Below are 24,613 nucleotides of genomic sequence, written 5' to 3' on the forward strand. Positions count from 1 at the left end.
CTTTAAAATCTCATCCTTTATCTAAACCTTGGTTTTCCAATAAATGTGCTAAGGCTGTTCAAGAGAAGAACTTTGCATATTTTAATTGGCTTTTTTCCAATTCCTCAGTTTTATTTTCTGCCTACACCAAAGCTCACAACAATTGTAAAGCAGTTATTAATCAGTCCAAACTAGATTTCAAATAGGCTAAGAGTGGAAAACTTGCTTCTTGCCCTAATGGTAGCCAAATATTCTGTTCTCTTGCCAAAGCTATTGGCTGAAACTTTTGCCCATCTCTGCTCCCACTTCTGTCAAAACCAGATGGTTCTGTTGTCACTTTGGCCAAGGATAAAGCTGACCTGCTAGCATCCCATTTTTCTTCCAACCCATGTATTAATGATCTTGGTAAAACACCTCCCACAATTCCCAACATGCTCCATTCAATGCCTCCTGTGGTCTTCCATCAAAAGGGTGTCAGAAGAATTTTGACGAATCTTGATGCTAAGAAAGCTCCAGGTCCTTATGGTATTTCTCCACTTGTTCTCAAAACCTGTGCTCCTGAACTTACTCCTGTTCTTTGCTGCCTTGTTTCACTTTCTTATTCCAAAGGTGTTTTTCCTTCTGCTTTGGCAATTTGCTCATATCCAGCCAGTTCCAAAAAAGGGTGACAAATCTGTCCCATCCAATTATCGTCCCATTGCAATTACTCCTACTCTTTCTAAAGTAATGGAGAAATCAATTAACCGCCAACTCTTAAACTACCTAGGAACCTTCCATCTGATCAATGATCAGCAGTATGGATTCCATCAGTGTCGATACACTGGTGATATTCTGGCTTATGTTACCTGTTTATGGATAAATTCAATGGAAAAGTTCAGGGAAACACATGCAGTTTCTCTTGACATCTCAAAGGCTTTCGATCGTGTTTGGCATAAAGGTCTTCTAAACAAGCTTCCATCTTATGGTTTGCAACTGTTTTTTGTAATTGGTTATCCAGTTTTCTCTCTGTTTGCTCACTGATGGTAGATGGCTCTCTGTCTTTTGACTTCTCCACTAAAGCTGGTGCCCACCAAGGTTCAGCACTTTCCACCACTCTTTTCCTCTTGTATATTAAGGACCTTCTTCCATTGACTGGAAATCCTATCCATAGTTTTGCCGATGATAGCACATTGCATTCCACTTTCCATTTTGAGAAACCTTGTCCTGCTCAATCAGCTTCAACTTCTCGAATATCCGCTACCAATTCCTTAAATGGCGATCTCCAGGTAATTCTCCAGTGGGGCTAAGACAACTTAGTTGATTTCAAGCCCTCTAAAACTCAGTCCTGTCTTATATCTCGCAAAAAGGATTCTTCTGCTCCTATGCTTATCTTTGGTGACACTGATTTCTAGGCAAAATGATATATCTCTTTTGGGGATTACTCTGACTTCTAATCTCTCTTGGCACAAACACACTACAAATATTGCTTCCTCTGCATCTAAAAAACTTGATTTTCTCTTTCACTCTCGGCATTACTTTTCTTCCAAAAAGTTCTTCACTCTGTACAAAATGTATTGTTTCTGCTGCATGCCTTTTCCATAGATACTTCCATGGTTACCGTTCTTCTGAATTAACTTCTATAATTCCCACTTTCTCCTTCAAAACAGTCCAAACACATGCCACCACAAGCCACCAGCCAACATCCATTTACTGCCCAACATCAAACTCAAAGAACCAACTTTTCATCTTCCTCATTTATTCATTCCACTGCCGTTTTCTGAAACAACCTTCCTTCATACGTATTTCCTGAAAATTACAGTCTACAGAAGTTGAAGTCTAATGTCAACAAATATCTTCTTTTGTCTTCTCAGTCTTCACCAACTTTTACTATTATAATCTTAAGCTTGTAGGTAATTGGCTGATATATGTGAAACAGTATCTCATCAGGATACCATCCCATTTCATTATTTCTACAAAATAGTTGGAACTTCCATATAGCAAATTTTTCTATTTAGAGAATTTTTTTGATTTTCCCTTGGTCATTACATTGAAAATAGTTTCTGTATAACGAAGAAAAGTTCTATATAATGAACTGATTTCAAGAACTAGTGACAATGTTAATAATAAGTTGGATGAAAATGAGGGCAATATTAAGCCTTCCAAACATGAAAAGCTGGCAGCATTTAAAACTTTGCACCAAGGCCTTCAGTGTAAAGAAAATGTGCTAGAAAATATATTTGAGTGTTTAAACAAATGCAAACATTTTTATGAATGATGTACAGTAAAATCCAGTGTACGACAAAAAAAATCAGGGCTGTACTTATGAACAAGCATATGAGGAGCTAGCCCCGAGCCTCATCATAGGGGGAGGCTCACATGGCCTCTGTAAACTCAAATTTTTAAAGCGATTTCTTTTTTTTAATGCCCTGATCTAAACTAGGGCCCACTTATACCTACCAGGTAAACAAAGACAGGTGAAATTTACTGACAGTGTGGATGATTCATTTCTGCGAAAAACAGATTAATTTCCAGAATAAAGGAAAATCACTCTTTCCTAATTCTCTAATAGGGTATAACAGTAGAACATGGTGCATTATCCACTTTGGGAATATGCCTTAATTTTTTCCACTGGCTATGAACACAAGAAAGCAGTTGACCAGCGTGACTTCTCGGTACAGTATGTGGAAGTCAGGTGTAAATGTGTTACGGACACCATTAAATTTTGAAATGTCCCTTTCTTTCTTAATTAGTGCATTCTACAGCAGCAGTAGCAGCAGCAGCACTATTGCCTAAAGGCCAGAATTTGCGAACAATCCATACCCAGGTCTCTCGAAATCCGTTTGTTATATGAAAATTTTATTCGTTCTACAGAAACTATTTTAATTGGACCACCAATAGATTTCAGAATCTATATAAGCTGAGATCCGAAAACTGTGAAATTTAGTTTAATATAGCAGTTAATAATGCAGCGAAAATATGAATCTGGATCATCTACACATAAAGAGGCAACGACACGAGGAAAGATTTGTAACCTGTTGTATCCAACGAACCGACACATCAACAGGTTACAAATCTTTCCTCGTGTACACTATCGCAGGACCAGATTTCGCTTTTATCCAAAGGACTAAATTATAATTTACCACCTCGGAAACTGTCTAAAAAACAATGCGTAATTGATATTGAATTTGGACTTCGTAATGTTCCACAAAAAGATGTATTTATTCAACAAGTTAACCAAGTAGTGAATACATAAAAGAAACGCGACTTCCTAAATTGAATACACATGACAGTTCAGCTTTACGAGAACTTCGGGGAAATAAGGACATTATTATACAGAGGGCAGATAAAGGAGATACAGTGGTAATACTAGATAAACATTAATAAATTAGTTATATTAATAAATTAGATTCAGTTGTGTCAGATACCTCCACTTATCGTGAAGTAGACCCGGCACTGTTTACCAATTTGGTCAATCAATACAATAAAATGTTAACCACGTATCGAAAAAATGACTACATTACTATGGTTCAGTTAAAGGAATTGAAGTCCAGAACATACAATATTCCTGCACTTTTCGGTCAGGTAAAATTACACAAGACTGGGTTTCCTATTCGACCTATTGTTTCCTACAGGAACTCGGCATTTTCATCCTTAGCCATACATGTATATAACATTATAAAACCCTTTAGACAGGTAATACAATTTGGGATTAAGAACTACGATACATTCTTTAATAATCTTAAAGACTGTAGACTCGGCGACAATGACAATTTATTCTCACTAGATGTTACCTCATTATATACGAATGTAAACGTTGAATACACATTAGATATTATTTGGGATATGTTAAATAAAAACTCGACACCGATTAATTATACGAAGCTACCTATTAAGGAAATTTTTCACTTAATTAAACTGTTAGTTGAGGCTAACTACATAACCTTTCGAGACAAGGTGTACAAACAAATTTTTGGATTACCAATGGGTTTGAGCCTGAGTGGCTTAATGTCAGAGATCTATCTCTCAACGATTGAGCAGATACATTTGACATCTTTTCAAACCCGTATCACATACTATGGGAGGTATTTAGACGATGTTCTAGTTATTACCGATAGTAATACTATCCAAGACATTTTACATTTGTTTAATAATATTCATTCTAGACTCAAATTTACATTGGAAAGGGAGGATACAGATACAAAGTCATTAAACTTTCTAAATTTCACGCTTACCCGGGACTCGAATAAAATATAATTTAGATTCTATCGAAAACCTACAAACACCGGTATGCTTCTACATTATAATAGCTATCACCCGTTCACCTACAAAAGATCGATTATCTTTAATCAATTTCTTAATGCCTATAAATATTCAACGACGGATTCTGCTTTGGACTCAGAAATACAAATATTAACTAGCAGATTCTTAAACAGGGGTTATTCCATTACCACAATAAACTGAATTAGGGTACAAGCTAAGGATAGGATACAAAATACTACACCAATCAAAAATACTTTATTTCTGTTCCATATGTTGAACAGTGGCACAAACAGCTTAACGGATTCTTTAAAGATACCGAATTTAAAATTGTAGCTAGGCCAATATGGAAGTTACACACTATACTGAACAATCGCTCGGTTCTTTCAGCGTTCGCAACACAAATTAATGATCTGGTATACAACATTTCTTGCGGTGATTGCGACTCGTCTTATCAAGGTTCGACCCGATTTTCTCTTAATATTCGTGTAAATCAACATGAAGCCTCAGTTCGTGCTTCTCGTTCAGCAGCGTCAGAATTAGCCTTTCATACCATTAACGAAAAACATATTTTTATTTAACGAGGCCAAAATACTTAACGTTCAACGTAATTATACGGGACTATTAATTGCAGAAACCGTTGAAATTAAATTACACGAGAATTCTGTTAATGTTCGGTGGCCATATTTGATCTCCGATGCGTGGACCTTTACGCGCATGCGCGAAGACAAATAATCTCTATTTAAGTATCAGGTTTAACCCGATTCGGTAATTTTCATTCCTGTGATCACGACATACGGTCGAAAAGCGTTGTCAGCTTCAGGAAGGAAAATCGTTTTGAATATTTTCGTTAGATTCTTTTAATTGCGTTAATTTGATTTTTAATTGTTTTAAATTGATTTGAATTGTGTTAAATTGATTATTTAATTATTTATATTTTACTCTAATGTACCGGTAAGTTGTCGATTTTTTCGGTTTTTCCGTTTTAATTTCTGGAGGGTATCATACGGAAGTGTTCTACACACTATATTGAGGTAAACTCCTCTTATTATTTTACTAATATTATTATCAACATAGAACATATTGAGTAGTACAGCTCTGATTCATACTATCTAATTAACTAACTCTATATACATCATATGTCTATATACCTAACTACATTAAATTGAATTATACTAATTAAACTAACCTATTGCCTTCACAAAAGTTGTCCCCTGAAAGGTGTTCTCTTTGAATGCTACAGAGCTTAGACTAGCCCACGAAGGCTGAATTAATGTAGTTACAAAATTTTACATAATGGCACTTTCTTGATATATATGAGTTGGTTATTAATCTGTATGGACCCCATTTTTTATTATTCCATTATAGATTACATTACTTAAGTAATATTTAATAAATCTGAGGGAATTCTGTTCTTAACGAGTTTATCTTTTAATATCTTCAGGGTATCAGATCTGTTTCTATTATTATTGCATATTCTTATTGCTTGTGAAGTGATTATATTCCTCTGTCTTAACTGGTATATTGAAGCCCCACTTGCTTAGGTATATTATTTCAAAGTCTGTAGTCTTCAAAACTTATAATCTTCAGTTATTTAGCAATTACATCTACGAAGGCAGAGATATATATATAAACAGGTAAAAGGGTGCCAATGGGCTCCAAATACTCAGTATTGGCAGCAAACTTCTTCCTACACTTCTACACAAATGAATAAATTAAAACATACAGATATACAGACGGCATGATTTCTTTCAATGGTAACCTAGAAGATATTAAACATGATATATATCCCAACAAGCTTATATTAACAAAAACAAATGAAAGCAATATTTGTATACCTACAACTACACTGGTGTGCAACTACACTGGAAGTGTGTGTGTGTGTGTGTGTAATATAATTATTATTGAGCTCTAATATCATTGTAATACAAATAAACATTATGCAATCAATGTATATATTTTAATAGAAATGCAAAATTATCTTTTCAAACCTATATTTATCATCCATAATAGCCTCTATAAATCAAAACAGACTAGTGTTACAGTAAAATGATGATAGTTGATATTGGATAGCAATACCAACCACTGAAATGTGAAACAGCAACATGCAATATAGAAATCTATGTGCACCAAATAATCTAGCATAAGAAAAAAATTTTTTAAATAAAAATTTAAAACTAATTGTAAAGTTAATGCTAATTATCTCTTCACAGATTAATTAATTAATGCTAATTATCTCTTCACACATTTCTGGGGCCAACACCTATCACTGCATATATAATACATAATTAGCTTAACTTTTATCTGTTTCTGTGCCCCTTATGCCAGAACTGCTTAGGCCTGATGATGAAAGCCTTAAATAATAGCTATACTTGGTGAAATACATGAAATATCATTCTCTAAATAATTATCTAAATGATTTTTTCCCATTAGGTGGAAATTAATTTTGATGCATAAAAGAATCACTGACCTAACAGAGAGTAATTTAAACAAATTCTGTGTAAGAATCAAAATGCCCACTATGTGAATACAGCCATGCCTTGACATATACAAATATATTATTATTTATTAAAGTAAAATTATTAAAATTAAATTTGGATGATTGCTGTCATCAAGGTGCATTAATCCATCTCAGCGAGGAATCACAGGATGATTGCATACTATCATTTTATGTTAGTTTTCACAATAGCCTTTTCCAAGTTCTTTTGTGCTCAGACAGGCCTTGCTGTCTGACTGCAATGTAACTAGAAACTCCCCACACCTACTTGCATTTTTTATACTTTATCAAGTGCCAAAACAAAATTGAATTAATGGATCAATAATATTTTTGCAACACTCATCTTCATTTACTACTTAAATTTAATCCTAAACTAGGTTGTTTGCAGTGAGACACTGGGCTGCATTGGTGGCCCAATGCACCATAATCTATAGGCTTTTATCCATCCAAAATTATTCAAATTATTAATAATATCCAAATTTCTGCATAAAATTATAAAAAATAGATTAATAAAATTTAGAGTGATTTCCTCAGTAAATAGGTTATCTTACTGAGATGAAAAAAATTTATTTTGTTAGCTGTTATACTGGTTATAGCATAGAAAGGTCATACCAGTCCTTGCCCAAACGTTAAGTATTAGTAAAAGTTTTAGCCTATTTTGCATTAATTCTTCATTACATTTATAATTTTATTATTTTTGATTTCTTAATTTTATTTATTTTTTCTGTAGTTTTCTTTTTGATTCTTGATCACAGTTTATTGAATGCTAGATTGTGTTTTAGAAGTGACTCATTCAGCAGCCATTAATCAAATCTGTTCATTTCTTTCTTGCTGCTGAATGAGTGAAGATCTTAAGAATATCTAGCATGGTAAGTATTTTTACATCCAATTGTATACCCAACAAGTTTTGTGTTCGGATCCAAGTTTACAGTATTCATTGTTATTTAAAATGGAATTGCTATTTAATTACTATTTGGCCACATTAACTACCACACAAAATTTATTATATAGCAAGGCTGATACTGTAATAACAGAAATGGATATACATGAGCTATTCATTTTGACCTGACATTTGCCTGCTCAAATCTCCTCTCGAGCAGCCAAGGAATATTCATTTAAGATGAATGGATTTATATTTTATATTATACTATTTTATTAAGTTATTTATTATTATTATTACCAATATGTTAGTTATTAGATTAATATGTGCATAGGCATAAAAACAGTTATGTACCAAACAGCCCTTACATTATTAGTTAGCACAAACTGGCATAAACCTGCATGAAATGCAACTATGCAGCCCTTTCAATCTCATACTAATCAGACAGATTTCTAAAATATACATCCATATAAATTATAGTGTACATGTCACTATAATGGCTAATTAGTTAGTAAGAGTATTAATGTTTCATTTTATATACTAGTAAGCAGGGCTTTTTTTTTGTAAAAAAACAAGCTTCTGGAGCACTTGTGGGAACAGTTTTTTTTTTTTTTTAAATCATGGCACCAGCACAAATTTAAAGCTATTTTCTTATTAAAAAAGTACACATAGTATTATGACTGTGTCATTTATGCATTAATAATAATAACAAATTTTTATTTTATAATAAAATAAATATTTTTTTTAAATTTTAAAAATATAAATTTCTATTTTTAAAGCTCACAACTTCAATAACAGTTCAAGCACACTCCAGCAGAAAAAAGTCCTACTAGTAACTAAATTTTATAAATTCTTGGTAGAATTATCAATAGCAGTATCATCTTACAATTATGTGTACACAATTATACATATAATTCTAAGATAACCCTACCAAAAATTTTTAAAATTTAGTTATTAGCAGGGCTTTTTTCTGCTGGAGTGCACCAGAACACCATTCCAAAAGAACTTGTAAAAATAAAAATTCTTCATTATAACCAATGCACAAACAAATGGTTTAGATTGGATCTCTATAAGAGCAAGTTTGTTAAGAAGAATGGTGTCAAGAAAGCTTACTCTGAATAGAGCTAAAGATCTAACAAGAAACATTACATCATGGAGGAAATAATGCACCTCCAAACTTTTTGCATTTTACTTTGCTCCAAGCCCGAGGCGGGATTCGAACCCACGACCATTGGGTTGCCACATATATACATATATAGATACACAGAATAATCCATATGAAAGGAAACTACTTTGAATAACTGTTGATGTAAATATGTATAAGTTATTTGAAAATATAGTTTATAATTTTTTTTTATTAATTTGTTCCAGAAAACTTTGAACTTGAACATAGGAAAAGTACCATTAGTCTTACAATGAAGGAGAAGATTGAATTTGTAAGGTAGCATGCAAAATGTGAAAGGGCAAAAATAAGAGCCATAAAAAAGTTTTAAAAATGAACAAAAATCAAAAAGTTCTCAGCTTTGTTCAATCATTAAATATAAAAACCTTCTTGATAAAAAAAATTAACTGATATTCCCAATGTTAACATGATTTTAGATGAGAATAAAAATTTAAGAGAACATTAATGAAAGCTGCAAAAGAAACGTGGAGAGAGAAGGCCTATAAAGATGAAATGAAAATAAAGGGGAAAAACATATTTGGAAAATGAAGTAGATTTTGCTGCTCAAGATGTGAATATAGTGTTGCAAGCCAGTTGCAACACTATATTCACATCTTGAGCAGCCTTAACAAACTTACTAGAGAAACCACGTTTAGATTGGATTCCTATAAGAGGAATTTGTTAAGAATGGCATCAAGAAAGCTTACTCTGAATACAGCTAAAGGTCTAACAGGAAACAGTACAGCATGGAGGAAATAACAATAATAATAACAACAATCTTTCATTTATAACTGATTACTGATTACAAAATACAAATAAACCATGACTTTGAACATATAAAACAGTCATTTAAATTGTAAATGATGCTAACAGGTAATAAGATATAGAATACATCTTATTATTATTCTATATTCTATATACATCAGATATAGAATACAATAAAGAAGTTAGAAAAACCTATCACATTTATAAAAGCCAGGCCATATGCAGACCAGAACTGACATAGTAGACTAGAATAAGTCAAAATTAATTAATGCAGGGTTATTTAACATGAAAGATTCTAAAAAGGTGCCATAAGGTTGAGCAGGCAGTTTATTCCAGTCAGGTAGAGGAGCAGAATAGTCATCTAGTATATTAAAGACAGGGAATAAAGTTCTATACTCCATTCTGTCAGCATGCATATGAGAACAGTAGCATTCCCAGTGGTTTAAGAATCCTTGCAGCCAATAAATTGAATGCCCAATCATGTTTGAACTTTAAATTAAACAACTGTTGCAGTTTTTAAATATTAAAGACAGCACAACAAAGCAGACTGTGCATTATATGATGAACCCAACAAATATTTAGTAAACAAAGGGTAATAGAACAACAAATGTTTATTGGTTAAATGATGGAATTATAAAAGAAAACATCTAGAGGAGGCTGTTAAATGAATCTTGAGCAGTCAAAATCAGTAAGTGTTGAACATTTCAAAGCCTTTTTCCACAAATAGGAAAATCTTAAGAAAGTTTGAAGAATAATAGTGATTACATGACATAAAAAGATGAAAGTCACATAATTTTATCAATATATTTAAGGAATACAGGTGAAGAATTGATATCCTTGGGTAGCCTTCAATAATATAGGATTAGACAAGATCAGATTTTTCTAATGAGAGCAAAATCTAACCACCAACCTCTCTCGACAGAAACTCATTCTGAGTATCCACTTAACTAGGTATTTATTCTCTTTTGCTGTAGGAATTTTCTTCTTCTTTACAACAAGAAACCCTTAGAAATTCACTCTAACACAGAATACCTTTCTTAAATATGGGAGTAATGCCCTGAAAAACTGCTTTAAAATTCCTCAATTTGACTTAAAAGAAAGTGAGTTAGGTTCACTTCAAATTCACTCTATTTTGTAATTCAAATCTTCACTTTTTTGCCACATGCCTTTTTTATATACCAATTTGTTTCTTCCAAATTGGTTAATGTAATTCTGCTGCCACCTTCTAAACAAATGGAAGATAACAGCAATTATCTGACATCAACAAAGTGTGAATGAAAAAAACTACAATTTTAAAATCTTCTTTACAGTCTTCATAGTTTATAAGAATTCTTATAAATTTCCTGAAAATTCAATCTGGAGATTTGTTCGTGTCACTATGTATCTTTTGGTTCCCTGCATAACTGTTCTGCCCACAGTGTCAGCGTACTGTAGGTTACCTTATGTGTTATTAATTACCATAAAAAATACTCAACTAAACAAATGCAATTCAAACATCTTTAAACTGACATGGCTAATCTGCTTTAAGAAATGTGAATTATGTTAAAAGTAGCAGTCCTACAGAGATTTATTTGAAAGATTTACTTTTCAGAGTAAATCCTTCAAATCTTTTTTATAAATCTTTGTAATTTTATTATAAAGATTTATAAAAACTATATCAGCTAATTTAATTCTGTGAACTTATTATGAAGAATAATGAATATAATCAAATATCTTGAAATACAGTATATTTTTACAAATTGTAGACTTTGTAAAAGTAAAAATCAAACAGGAATATACAAGTTTAAACTGTACTTTTGTTTGTTTACTGGATGGAAGAAGGGAAAAGAGTGGAAGAACAAACATAGGTTGTGAAGTGCCTTTGGCCCCATGTTCAAAAGATATATCATCATCATCATCCCCCTCTTCCTCCTCAGATGGAATGTTATTTAATTCTTCATCTACCATTATATCTTGTAACTGCTCTGCATCCACTGGTCTTATGGAATAGCTGCAAGAGGAAAGTTCAAAATTTAAAACAGAAAATTCATCTATTAGAAACTATTTAAAAAAAAAAAACTGCAATTTTTAACTTCTCTATCTTAATTCAGGGTATTTTTAAAATCCCAGAAGTCAAACAAGTGAACCTGATGACATGTATTTGGCAATGTAATGAAACATGTCCTGTAGAATATCAGCAATTCACTCAATAGTGGTGTTCTTTAGTTCAATTCAGTGTGACGTGTTCACAAATGCATGATGTTTAAGATATCCCATACAAAAAAAAAAGATATCCCACCAAAAAAAATCTGGAGAGGTAAGGTCTGACTTTCATGGGGCAGTCTTTCTTCAGTGCATTCACAGATGTGATGGCACTGCAGACATCTGCCATTAGAGATGCATGTAGTTGTGCCACCTTGTTGGAAATACCTTTTCTCGCATTTCATGTTATCCAGTTGGTCTATGAAACTCTCAAACACTTCCAGCTATTGCTGAGTGCTGCATGTTCTCAGAGAATTGTAATCATGACATCTGACATTTTAGGTTTGCTATTATGCAGTTTTCCATTACCCAGCCAGTCTCACAAAATCTTATTCAGTTTCCACATGGTGGACTTACTTGGTAACCAATGTGTCTTGAAACATTATCTATATTTCTGCCAAACTTCTGCAAAATGAATTAAATTTGTAATATTGATTCATAATAAAACATCTCTGTTGTAGGGTTAATGCTATGGCTTACTCAGGAAGTGAATGATGTTATGCATAAATGAACACATGAGAATAACATGTGCTGCCATCCATCATTAAGCTTCTGATCTACACTTCAATCAAATTATAGGTTGTTCTCTCAAGTATAGTTAGAGATATATGCAATTGTAAGTTTGGTGACTTTACAAAAGCCCTGTAATGGAAGGCAACCTCCTCTCTCACATAACTGGTGGTAGACGACGAGGATGGAGATACTGTGAGAGAGCAGTAGCTCCCTAATTTTCACATGGAAGACTATATTCACACATCGAGTTCATCATCATCGGTAATTCAGTTCCTCTGATGAGCTGTCAGCATCTTTGCCTCTCCCGTGCAGTCTGTTTTAGTTCCTCAAAACTTCAAAGTCGTGTTTCATCCAGCAATGTCCCGATGAAGGTCTTTTTTGGTCTACCCTTAGGATGTTTTCCTGCCACCATCCCCTCCAGTGCATCCAGAAGCAAACCACCATGTCAAATCAATGTGGCCCACCCATTTGAATCTAGTTGATCTTATTCTACCTAGAATTTTATTTTGTTCTTGGACACATCTTAATACTTCTACATTTGACACTCTTTCAGTCCATTTAATTTTTTACATCCTGCACCCGCACCACATCTTGAAGGCCTCAAGTCTCTTTTTGTCTCTCTGTTAGAATCCATGTCTCTGCTGCATATAGTGCCACTCACCAGATATGTCTTTATTAGCTTCTCCCTAATTTCTTGTGACATTTTCTTCTGTGTAATCAATGACAGTTTATTCTTGAAAGATTGTTTTGCCATTGCAATTCTGGATTGAATCTCAGATTGACATGAAATGTCCCATACAAATAACTGTCCCAGATACCTAAAATGCTCTACCTGTTCTATTCTTATTCCATCGATCTCAATTCAGAAAGGAATTAACCTTTTAGTAATCATCATTGCCTTTGCTTTCATCACATTTATCTTCATTCCATACTTCAGCACCTTCTTATTTAGTCTTTTGATCATTTTTTGCAGAGTAGCAGGAAACCTGCTAGTATGGCTTGATTGTCTGCAAACTTAGTAGCATGAATATATTTTTCATCTAATTTAACTCCCCATTTCTTATTCCAAAGTGCCTCCTTTATTATCACTTCGGCAAAAGCATTGAACAAACCAGGTGAAAGTAAGCATCCCTGTCTCACTCCGTTTTTAACTTTAGCTTTTTCTGTCAGTTTTTCCCTCACTCTTATCACCGGATTTTGTCTTCTATGTAAATCATAGATCAGACCAATAATCTTCTTCTTGCATCTGATTTTTTCAAGCAGTGGGAACAGTTCTCTCCAGATTATTCTATCAAACGCCTTCTCATAATCCACAAAACATGCACAGAGGTTTCTTCCCATGTTATACATTTTATCACTCAACAATCTCAACGTTCCAATAGTATCTCTTGTCGATCTCCCTCTGCGAAAACAACACTGCGAGTCATCCAGAAAATGTTCAATATGACTCTCCAATACGGACTTTTATAACTTTCAACCAAATCTTAGATGCATGGGTAATAAGGCTTATAGTTCTGTAGTCTTGGCATATTGTTGGTGTCACCTTCTTGGGTATGGAGATTATGATTTATGTGAAGAAATCCTCCGGCCAACTCTCAGCCCCCTACATATCGAGTTACAAAGCTTTATTCATTAGATTCTGTTTTTTACATTATGGGACTTATTTGCCATTTGTATTGTAATATCAACTTTTGGACAAATGCCCATAAGTTCTTGAATATACATAAGAAATTGAAAGGTACTTACAAATTGTTTTATTCCAAAAAAAATGTGTATAACCCATCATTATATAACAGAAAAATTGTGCAACTTTGCTCTACAACATATCTTGTTTATTAGACTTTTGTCTTTATTTGTGCATGCAGTCTTCAAACTTTGAGCAATACCAACCATGACCTTTTAAAGAATATGGATCTATGCCAGATATATCAGTAATTTTTGCACCCACTAAAGCCCGGGTTCCCAACCTGTGGGTCATGACCCCCAAGGGGGTTGCCGCGGTTATTTTTAGTTGCAATTATTTTTATAGGAAATTTCACCACAAAGGTTTTCAACACTTATTTATTTCAATATGGCTACACTGCAATATTCTACTAGTGGTTGTAACACCGATTTTTGATAAATTAAAGGAAGTTTACTTAAGGTCCACCACAGCAGATACTTAAAAAATATTAAAAGCCTGCTGTGTTCATACATATTAAACATTTTATATTATTTTAATTATTTGCTATGGCAGGCCTTTAATATTTTTTCAAATTTCTGCCACGGCAGACCTTGATTCACCCCCTAAAAATAAAATATACAAATGCAGTGTTATCATTAGAATAAATTTCTATGTTACAAATAGTAAACTGAAAAAATATTCACTATGATGCAAAATTCATTTTTCATCGGTGTCTCGATGTGTGATGTTGTTATGTTGTTATTTGGTTTTTAGGAGCATTAGCAACTAAGGCCATATTGCTCCGAGAATATGCAGTGGTGATTCCCTGACCTTTCCATATCCTCCATATTTGGTGGTGACGGGCTCGAACTCCGGTCTAATCAAGAAGCGTGTGCTACGCACTGCTGCTCCTTCCCACCTGGCTACGGAGGCGCCAATCTCGATGTGTGAATAACAGGCTGTTGAATAAAGGTGAGTTGCTCTCTTAATGCAGTTGAAGATGTATGTTTTGCTGATGCCGCCATGTTTGCAATGATGTAATTCAATAATGTCCACGATGGGCTGTCTAATACAAACTGGCATGAACTTAGTTTGCCAATAGTGAACCACCTTTAGTCGGCACCATGATAGAAACCAGCCACTCACTGTCGAGCGCATATTAGCTACTGCTTGCACTTTCTAAAATATAAAGAGCGGCAGTAGGTTGTCATCAGTCTGTACTAAATCCGTACCCATGGAGAAAAAACGTAAATATTCAGAAGACTATCTAAAATTTGGCTTTACCACCTTGTTCAGCAATGGCATAGAGAAGCCACAATGCATTTTGTGCAATGTTGTTCTCAGTGCTGAATCTATGAAGCCTTCAAAACTGAAATGTCACTTAGAGACAAAGCATTCAGAACTTACTAAAAAGGATTTGGAGTTCTTTTGGCATAAAGAAACTGGTCTCAGATGGCAGAGATTTGACAAAGCATTCAGAACATACTAAAAAGGATTGAGTTCTTTTGACATAAAGAAACTGGTCTCAGATGGCAGAGATTTGATCCTACAGGAAGTTTTCAGCAACAGAGCACAGCAGCAGTGCGAGCATCATATGAAGTCACATTGAAAATTGCCAAACAAAAAAAATCTTACATGACTGGAGAAACGGTCATCAAACCCTGCATGTTGAAGATTGTAAAGTTAATTCCTGGGGAAGCCAGTGAGATAACGATGCGACAAATATCTCTATACAATAACACTATTCAGAGGCACATTTCTGATATGTCCATAGACATGAAAGAGGTTTTGAATGAAATCAAAGTTTTTCCATTGTTTTCTTTTCAAGTTGATGAATCAACAGATGTAAGTTCATGTTCTCCATTGCATGTCTTTGTGAAATATATTCATTCAGATGACATCAAAGAAGAGTTCCTGTTTTGTAGTGCACTTGAAACTACTACAAAAGGTGAAGCTATTATGGAGAAGATTAAAACCTTTTTTGAAACTGGAGGACTACAGTGGAAAAACATCTGTGGGGTTTGTACAGATGGAGCACCAGCTATGCTAGGGTCAAAGTCGGGCTTTCAGACAAAAGTGAAAGAACTTGTTCCCCAAGAAAAGGGCATTCACTGCATGATTCACCGATATGCTCTTGCCAGTAACTTTTTTGGCTCCTCTGCAAGAGGTACTTGATTCTATGATCAAAATTGAGAATTACATCAAATCTGGAGCCCTCAACATCCATCTGTTTAAAGAACTCTGTAAAGACATGAATTCTGATCATGAGGTTCTTCTTTTCTACACTGCTGTAAGCTGGTTGTCGAAAGGAAATGTTGTCAATTGTGTCTGAGTTGAAATATGAAATCAAGTTGTTCCTGGGAGTGCAAGGGAAGCATAACCTTGTGGCTTACTTTAATGATGAAGCTTGGAAGAAAAACGCTGCTTAATTAGCAGACATTTTAGACCAGCTAAATAAGCTGAACCTGAAACTTTAGGGAAAGGAATCACACATTATCCATCTTCAGGCATCTGTATCCAAGCTGCAAAACTAGCGTCGGAAAGTAAATCTTGGAAACATTGGCATGTTTGAAAAACTCTGCAGTGTGGTAGAGGAATCTGAAGGTGAACTGGATGAGAATCTGAAGGAGGAGATTACTGGGCACCTTGAATCCCTTGAAAAGGAATTTCAGTGGTACTTCCCTGAGCTTACAGAAGAAGCCACACTGGCATGAAACCCATTCTCTACTTTCCTGAATGTAGCCAGCATTCCTGTTGAAGAACAGGATGAATTCTTGGATCTGCGGAAAGATTCCTCGGCACAAATTTGTTTTATGAAAATTGCTGACCCAGTTCTGGTGTGCTATGTATCCAAATGTCACCATGCTTGCCTTTTGAGTTTTACTTCCATTTGCCTCTACATATCTCTGCAAGAGTAGATTTTCAAACCTTCTTCATATCAAAACAAAGGCAAGAAACAGACTGAATGTTGAGGATGACATGAGGTTGGCTTTAACAAACACTCAGCCATGGATTTTGAAGCTAGTTGCCCAGATGCAAGTACAACCATTGCATTAAATATTAGGTTAAAATTATATTCTGAAAAATCTATTGTTAATGTGTTTTCTTTACTCTATTAAAAATGCCTTTTTATGCAAATGTGGCGGGGATTGCAGATTACTTGGCTATTATAAAAGGGGGTCATGACTCGAAAAAGGTTGGGAAACACTGCACTAAAGCAAATTCTAATGTAGTTCAAATTCTGTAAATTCTAATGTTTTCTCTGAAACTTTTATAATGTGGAAAGTCTCGATTTGACAAAAGTTATGTGAACAAAGTCTGGAAATGTTTAACTGAATTCCAATTTTAATTTACCTTTTGAATTTTTTTGTCTCTGGGTCTTTGTTTGGAAAATTTTCTTGAGTTGCAAAACTCACAAATAGTTTTCATTGGACCACAATCATATTGTTCAATATTTGGATTTCTTGTGTAATTTCTGTTTACTTAATTCTATTTTATTAAAACTGTCTGAAACCACCAGAGTCACCTTTGCTTTTCTACTTATACTGGATTGTTCAGTTAGGCCTGTCACAGCTGGGTGGTCAGGAGCACGAGTGCAGTAGCACATGCTCTTTGAGTGGACCTGGGTTCAAGCCCATGACTGCTAAATATGATTAACGTTTGTACTGATTGATTTATTGTAAACTCCACTGATCTGGTGGTCGTGCCGGAGTATAAACAAGAACATTTTTTAACCCCTGGCTTGTAGCCATGAAGGGTATTGTGTACGGTGTGTGCCTTTTGTATGCAATAAAGAATTCTTCTTCTTCTTCTAGCCTCATTCTGAACTGCAATTCTAAACAATTCAGAGGTTTCATCTGCTCTGGCAATAACCATCTTTTGGACATATGAGGTATTTATTAATTTCTGAGTTAGCATTAGTAGTGGCATATGATGCAAGAAAGCAGGCTTATACAGCATCAGCCAAAAAAAAAAAAAAAAACCCCTTCCTATTCACCTCTCCATTTGTGCCAAATATTTGTCCAGCTCTTCCTTAAATTTATTTAAGCTATCAGCTTCCACAATGACAGATGGAAGAAGAGCAATCAGCCACCTGCTGGCTAGAGGCAAACTTCCACACATATACTCTGAAACTGTCTTTCCTCAATTTTAATTTATGCCCCCTCAAGTGTGTAATCTTAGCAGGAGGAAGAATCCCAACAATATTAAGCTTGTTCAAACTATTCAAGGCCTTAAACACCTTAATCAGATCACCTCGCAGGTGCTGTTGTTGTTATTTGGTTTTTAAGAGCATTAGCAACTAAGGCCATATTGCTCTGAGGATATGCGGTGGTCATTCCCTGACCTTTCCGCATCCTCCGTATTTGGTCACGGGCTGGAACCCTGGTCTAATCAAGAAGTGTGTGCTACGCACTGCCGCTCCTGCCCACCTGGCTATGGAGGCACCCCTCACAGGTGTCTAGTGTCCAGACACTGCAATTTGCAGAACTGAAGATTTTCTTGGTAAGAGCACCCCTTGTTCCACCCACCGATCTTGTTGCCCTTCTGTGTACTCATTCCAGAAGCTTTACATCCTTCTTAAAATGAAGCCTCCAGACTTGTATGCAGTAATCAAGGTGGCCTGACCATTGCCTTATACAAAGGGACAATCACTTCATCGCTTCTAGCAAAGTTCCTGTATATCACTGACAAGACCCCCATGAGCTGCTCTGGCAGCCTGTCTCACTGCTCTGAAAACTTCATATCTCACAGCACAAGTACCCCCAAGTCTTTTTCATTCTCTGCTACCCAGGGTGTAGTACCACATAGTTGGTACATTACTCTGGGATTACTGCTATCCGTATGGAGTACTTTGCATGCATCAATGTTAAAACTTCGGTTGCCACCTCTCAGACAATCTGCCCTACTTTTCTAGTCTAGTTGCAACCGCATACCATTTTTACTGTCATTAACAACCATTTCAATCTTTGTATCATCGGCAAACTTGGACATTAAGCCTGTTATACCTTCATCAATATCACTGATAAAAATAGAAAACAATAATAGTCCCAACACCGAATTCTGGAGGACCCCACTAATAACATTAGTCCACGACAAGCTTTGTCCACTGATTACCACTCTGCTTCCTACTGCTCAACCATCCTTTTATCCATAGCAGCAACTTTCCCTTAATACCATACTGCTCCAATTTGTACAATAGTCTTTTATGTGCAACAGTATCAAAAGCTTTCCTGAAATCTAAGTATATGATATCAAAATTATTTTTTGCATCCAGTTCCTTTATGACCACATCATAGTATCCAATCAAATTGGTCAGGCAAGATTTCCCCTTAACAAACCCATGCTGTGTCTGAACTATAACTACAGTCTTGCCCAGATGATCCTGCAGCCAGTGACTCCATTACTTTCCCTGGAACAGAAGTTGCACTAACAAGTCTACGATTATATTGTATCACCCTTTGATACCCCCCCCCCTTTGTGAATTGAGGATACATTTACACTTTTCCAATCATTGGGGACCACCCCTGAATCCAAGGGTACGCTAATAATTATGGCTAAGGGTTTGCTTACTTCCTTTGCTGCCTCCCTTAATATAACTGGATAGATTTCATCCACCACAGGTGCGTTTCTTATGTTTAACTTCAACAATTTCTCCTCCACTTTCCTTCATTTATTACAAAGTCATTTAACTCCCTGCCAGAGTTTGATAAACTTCTGGCTTCCACTTCTCTACAGAATTCCTCATGTGTGAATGTAGATACAAAATACTCATTCAGTTTGTCAGCTACCTCAGCAGGATTATCAACAGTCGAACCATCATTAATTATTCAGTGAACTAATATGATTAATCCCCTTTATTCTATAGTTTACATAAGTAATGAAGTTTTTGCTGTTTTTCTTTGCATTCTTTACCAAAGATTTCTTATAATCTGCCTTTGTTTGCCTAACCTCCTTTGTGACTTGATTACAGACTAGTTTATATCTACCATAGGCTTCTGTTTCACCTCATAATTAATATGTAGCCCATGCATTTTTCTTCATTAGTTAATGAGACTAGTGGTAGAGAAGAAATCATTTAAATCTAAACCTTGGACAGTTTTCTTAGTTGGTATGAAAAGCCCAGTAACTTCCAAGATTAATTCCTTGAATGCTTCCCATTTAGAATTTTCTGTTGGTAACATCATCATCAGTTGGTCCCACTGTATAGAATTTAAAAATTGTCTGAGACCACCATATCATCTTTACAGAAGCAAAAACCCTTCCCATTAAAAACCCTGCAGGTAGTTTCATCTTTAAGTAAATCCCACATCAGTACACTGTTGATCACCGTCACCTAGTGGTTCTTTTATCTGAAAATTCTTAATGCATGAATAATCACTGATGATAATCAAATCAAGAGTGTTATTCCCTCTAGTTGCCTCTCGCACATGCTGCTATAGAAAATAGTCATCCAGTAAATCCACAAGTCTTGCTAGTGTGCAAGTAACCAACCCACTAGTTCCAGTCAATATCTGGAAAGTTAAAATCCCCCATTATAAGACATTCTGATTTACTTGCCCACTATTTCTCTGTACAGTTGTTCACTGTACTCATCAGAGCCATTAGGCCTATAACACACTCCTAATCTCATTTTTGCTTTCCCAGTGCTTATGTCACATCGAACTGACTCAACATTGTGTTGGCCACCAATGTCAACTGGATGCACTGTCTTAGATTTTATGTGTTTCCTAACTAACAGCATAACCCCTTCTTCCTTCCTATCCTGTCTCTCCTTCTGTACACATTGTACTCTCCAAATTGCGCCTCCGTAGCCATGTGGGAAGGAGCAGCAGTGCGTAGCACACGCTTCTTGATTAACAAATTCAAATTCTGCATTTGTTATATCTGTGTGAAACCGTGTTTCTATTTTGATTTCCTTTATTTGTCTTGACCAGCACTTCAAATTCATCAAATTTATTTACTATACTTCTAGCATTGGTGTACATGCAAGTATACATGCACCTGTTCTTAGTCTTAATTACCCAAACACAGCCTGTGCATTTACTTGTTCCATGATGACTCCCAGAAGTTCTAGAAACTCCAGCACCTGGCTTCCCAGGGTGCTGCTCATTCCAATAGAAGCAGTGCAAGAATCACTTTTACCTCCGTCTGTGGACATTGTTAAATCTATTAGTCTGTGTATCCATCCTCCAAGCTAGCAGTTTTCCTACCCACCTGACATTGCCTCAATAGCATCAGCAAATATTTTTGCACCCTTTCTATCTAAGTGTATCCCACCACTGTACAAGCAGTCTCTTTTGTTAATAAGCACAGACCACATTGAGAAAAAGTCATCCCCATGAGTCTTGCACACTCTCTCCAGGACCGAATCGATTGACAAGACTCTCATCATGTAGTCCCTCCTATTGTGTCTGGGCAGAATTACAGACACTTTCAAATTTAGCCTAACTTGTGATGTTTTTTCAACATTGACCTGTAGTTGTTAATTAAGTCTGTAGATTTCCTATAGTTAATGTCATTAGTGCCAACATGTACAACAATATCACCTTTTGTACCCTTAAAAGATATCTGCTCTACAACATCATCAACTTTTGCACATACACAGTCCTATTCTGCCTAGACTTTTTGCACAACATAGAGTCAGACCTCTCTTTAATGAACTTTTCTATGTAGCAAACGTTTTTGATTTCCCTCTGGTCATTACATTGAAAATGGTTTCCATATAATGAAGAAAATTTCTATATAACGAACTGATTTAGAGAGACCTGGGTAAGCACTGTTTGCAACTCTGGCCTTTAGGCAATAAAGCATGAATGAAGAGCTAAAAGGATTAAGAATTAATCCCTTCAGCTTTTAAGAGCTAAAGAGATAAATTTCACAAATTAAGAGCTAAAACATTCTCCCTGCAGGAGGAAATTGGCCAACCACAATGCGGGATAGAAATAGATGAAAGGTTTTGGGAGAGGCCTTTGCTCAGCAGTGGGTCAGCAATGGCTAAAAATAAGAAGTAAAACCTGTACAACCTGTATACTACTGTACCAAGAAGATTAAAGCATATTCCTGATGTAGACATTGGCTCTAGTCAACCTGCTTTCTACTGTAAGCATCCTATTAGAGAATTAGGAGAGAGCGATTTTCCTTTAGAAACGAGTCATCCACACTGTCACTAAATTTCACCTGTCTCTGTGGTAGGTAAAAGTGGTTCCTAAATCAGTTCTGTTTTAGCTGCTGTGCAAGCAAACCTTACAGTGTCTAAGAGGAAATCCTTGAGTGTAGTGTGAAAAATTGGAAGTGCTTAATAGTGTAGATTGGGGCATTAAAAAAAAAAAAAGAAAGAAAAAAAAAAAAGAAATTGCTTTAAAATTTGGTATTCCTGCCAGTAGTGTGTTAACCATTCAAAAAACTGTTTCAATTTTCAAACTATTTGAGAAAACGGGACTCAGTCGGAAGCGTGAAAAATTATGCCTTTGTGAAAATATAGATAAAGCAGTTTTTAAGTGGATGAAGTTGATTTGAGATCAAAACGTGCTGATATCAGAGCCATTAATAAAAGAAAAGGCAATAGAATATGCATCTTTTCTGGGGCATAAAACATTCCAAGCCAGTTCTGGTTGGCTGGAAAAATTTAAAGAGCACCATGGCTTACTCAAAAAAGATATTTCTGCTGAAAGTGGAGTTGCAATCAAAGGATACTATACCCATTGGAAAAAAACAGTTTTGGAAAAAATTATGGAAGACTATGAGCCCAAAGACATATTCAACGTTGATGAAACATGTCTATTTTTTAGCTGCTTGCAGAACAAGACACTGACTTTTAAAGTGATATACGTTTAGGTGGTAAAAATAGTATGGAGAGAATTACAATCTTGGTTTGTGCAAACATGGCTGGTAATAGGCAAAAGTAAACAACCCTGATGTTTCAAAGGAGTAAAGTCGTTAGAGTTGGACTACAACTACAACAAAAAATCTTGGATGATAAGTGAAATTTCTGAGCAGTGAATTTTAAATTTCGATAGAAAGACAATGAAAGGAAACAGAAGAATTATGTTGATTGTCAACAACTGCCCTGCCCACCTTCACTCAATAAATTCGAAATTTACAAGTGTGAAGCTTGTTTTCTTCCCTGCAAACACCTCGTCTAAACTGCAACCAATGGGCAAAGGATTTGAAAATGCACTACCAAATTCGCATCCTGAAAAAAAATTATACTGGGAATAGAAACCAACCAACCTATACATTCTGTTATAGATTTGCAGATGTACAAATTGTGGAGTCAAGATGTGATGGAAACAGCAATTAAGAATTGTTTCGCAAAAGCAGGTTTTGCTAAAATGCTAACAGTGATGAGAGCGATGAACTATTACAAGACATTGAGCAATCTTGGGAAGAGTTCCAAGCAAGGTTTGATCAGCAGAGAAATTGTTTCTGATGAATTTTTAGGAGTTGATAATGATATCACAGTAGCTGAATATCCGAGTAACTCCAATATTTTGGAGCATTTTTAAAGAAATAGTGAAAATATCGATGATGAGTTGAATGAAAATGAGGGAAATATTAAACCTTCCAAACAAGAAATGTTGGCAGCATTTGAAACTTTGCATCGATGCCTTCAAGTGGGAAGAAAATGTAGCAGAAAATATATTTGAGTGTTTAAACAAATGCACACATTTTTATGAATGTATTCATAAATTAATTGTTTTAAAATGTTAGAAAATTTATTCATTTCTAATTATTCCTGATTTATTTCCCATCTTTTACTATATTTCTGAATTTAGAGTATTTTTATTGTTGAAAAGGTTATATTTCTTTATAACGAAATTTCTGTTTAATGAATTTTTTCAAGGGAACGATCGATTTTTGTTATATAGAGGTCCGACTGTATTTCCTGTTCCCCTGACAAAAATTAGTTCCTGTGGGACCAGTGCATTTTGACTTGAGAATTGCCACTGTTTTGCCTGATGATCAAGTGCAAGCTCTGGAATTAATGTGGGCAGCTGAGAGCTTGATGGGCTCCGCCAATTTAAATCTTCAAGGGCATCCCCTTGTTCTTCAAGCTCTCATAAAGGCCCATAAGCTGAGTTGGCACCTAACTTTCTCACACTTCTTACATCGAGCATACACACACACACACACACAAAGACATCCTCCCCCCTTGGCAATATCATGTCCTGTTTCCAGACTTTAACAATTATAACCAATGCTGTCTTTATTCTTTGGTTAGTGACTTTTTTTTTCTATCCTCAGGAGATTCATCACTATTCCATAAGAGAGATGGCATAAATGTTTTTAAATACCAACCACCTTATAAACCATTCAAATAACCAATGTCTCAACTTACACTTTAAAATAAATTATATTAAAAAGTAAAAAAAAAAATCACATAAATAAACAAACTAGAAATATGCTGAAGAATACCTGAATAGGAACAATCAGGCAAAAGCTAGTGAAATAATTATAAAAAAAAGTGCCATTTACATTACTCACAATAAAATCACTTCAACCTATACAATCACTATATTACTAAGGCTTTCTTCAAATAAGGCATTCTATCACACACCACAATGTTTACACTGTGATGGACTAATTTCCTACTGTTTGTATCACTGAAAACAGCTGATGCCATATATAGGAAAGTATGATAAATTTTACTGTGCTGAATTTAAACATGACCATTGA

At 35.1% G+C, this 24,613-nt stretch overlaps 1 protein-coding gene across 1 annotated transcript in view; it reads right to left on the minus strand.

The window, feature by feature from the left end:
* The window catches only part of kz (putative ATP-dependent RNA helicase kurz), a 215,910-nt gene that overhangs the window by 116,678 nt on the left and 74,619 nt on the right, over positions 1-24,613 (minus strand). The window contains exon 11 of the mRNA XM_090368664.1: positions 11,314-11,509. Within this exon, the coding sequence (XP_090224790.1) occupies positions 11,314-11,509 (196 nt within the window). The remainder of the gene's footprint in view (positions 1-11,313; positions 11,510-24,613) is intronic.

Source organism: Mastigoproctus giganteus, chromosome 1 (genome assembly GCF_048544385.1).
Source record: "Mastigoproctus giganteus isolate SK-2022 chromosome 1, ASM4854438v1, whole genome shotgun sequence".
NCBI classification, from domain to species: domain Eukaryota; kingdom Metazoa; phylum Arthropoda; class Arachnida; order Uropygi; family Thelyphonidae; genus Mastigoproctus; species Mastigoproctus giganteus.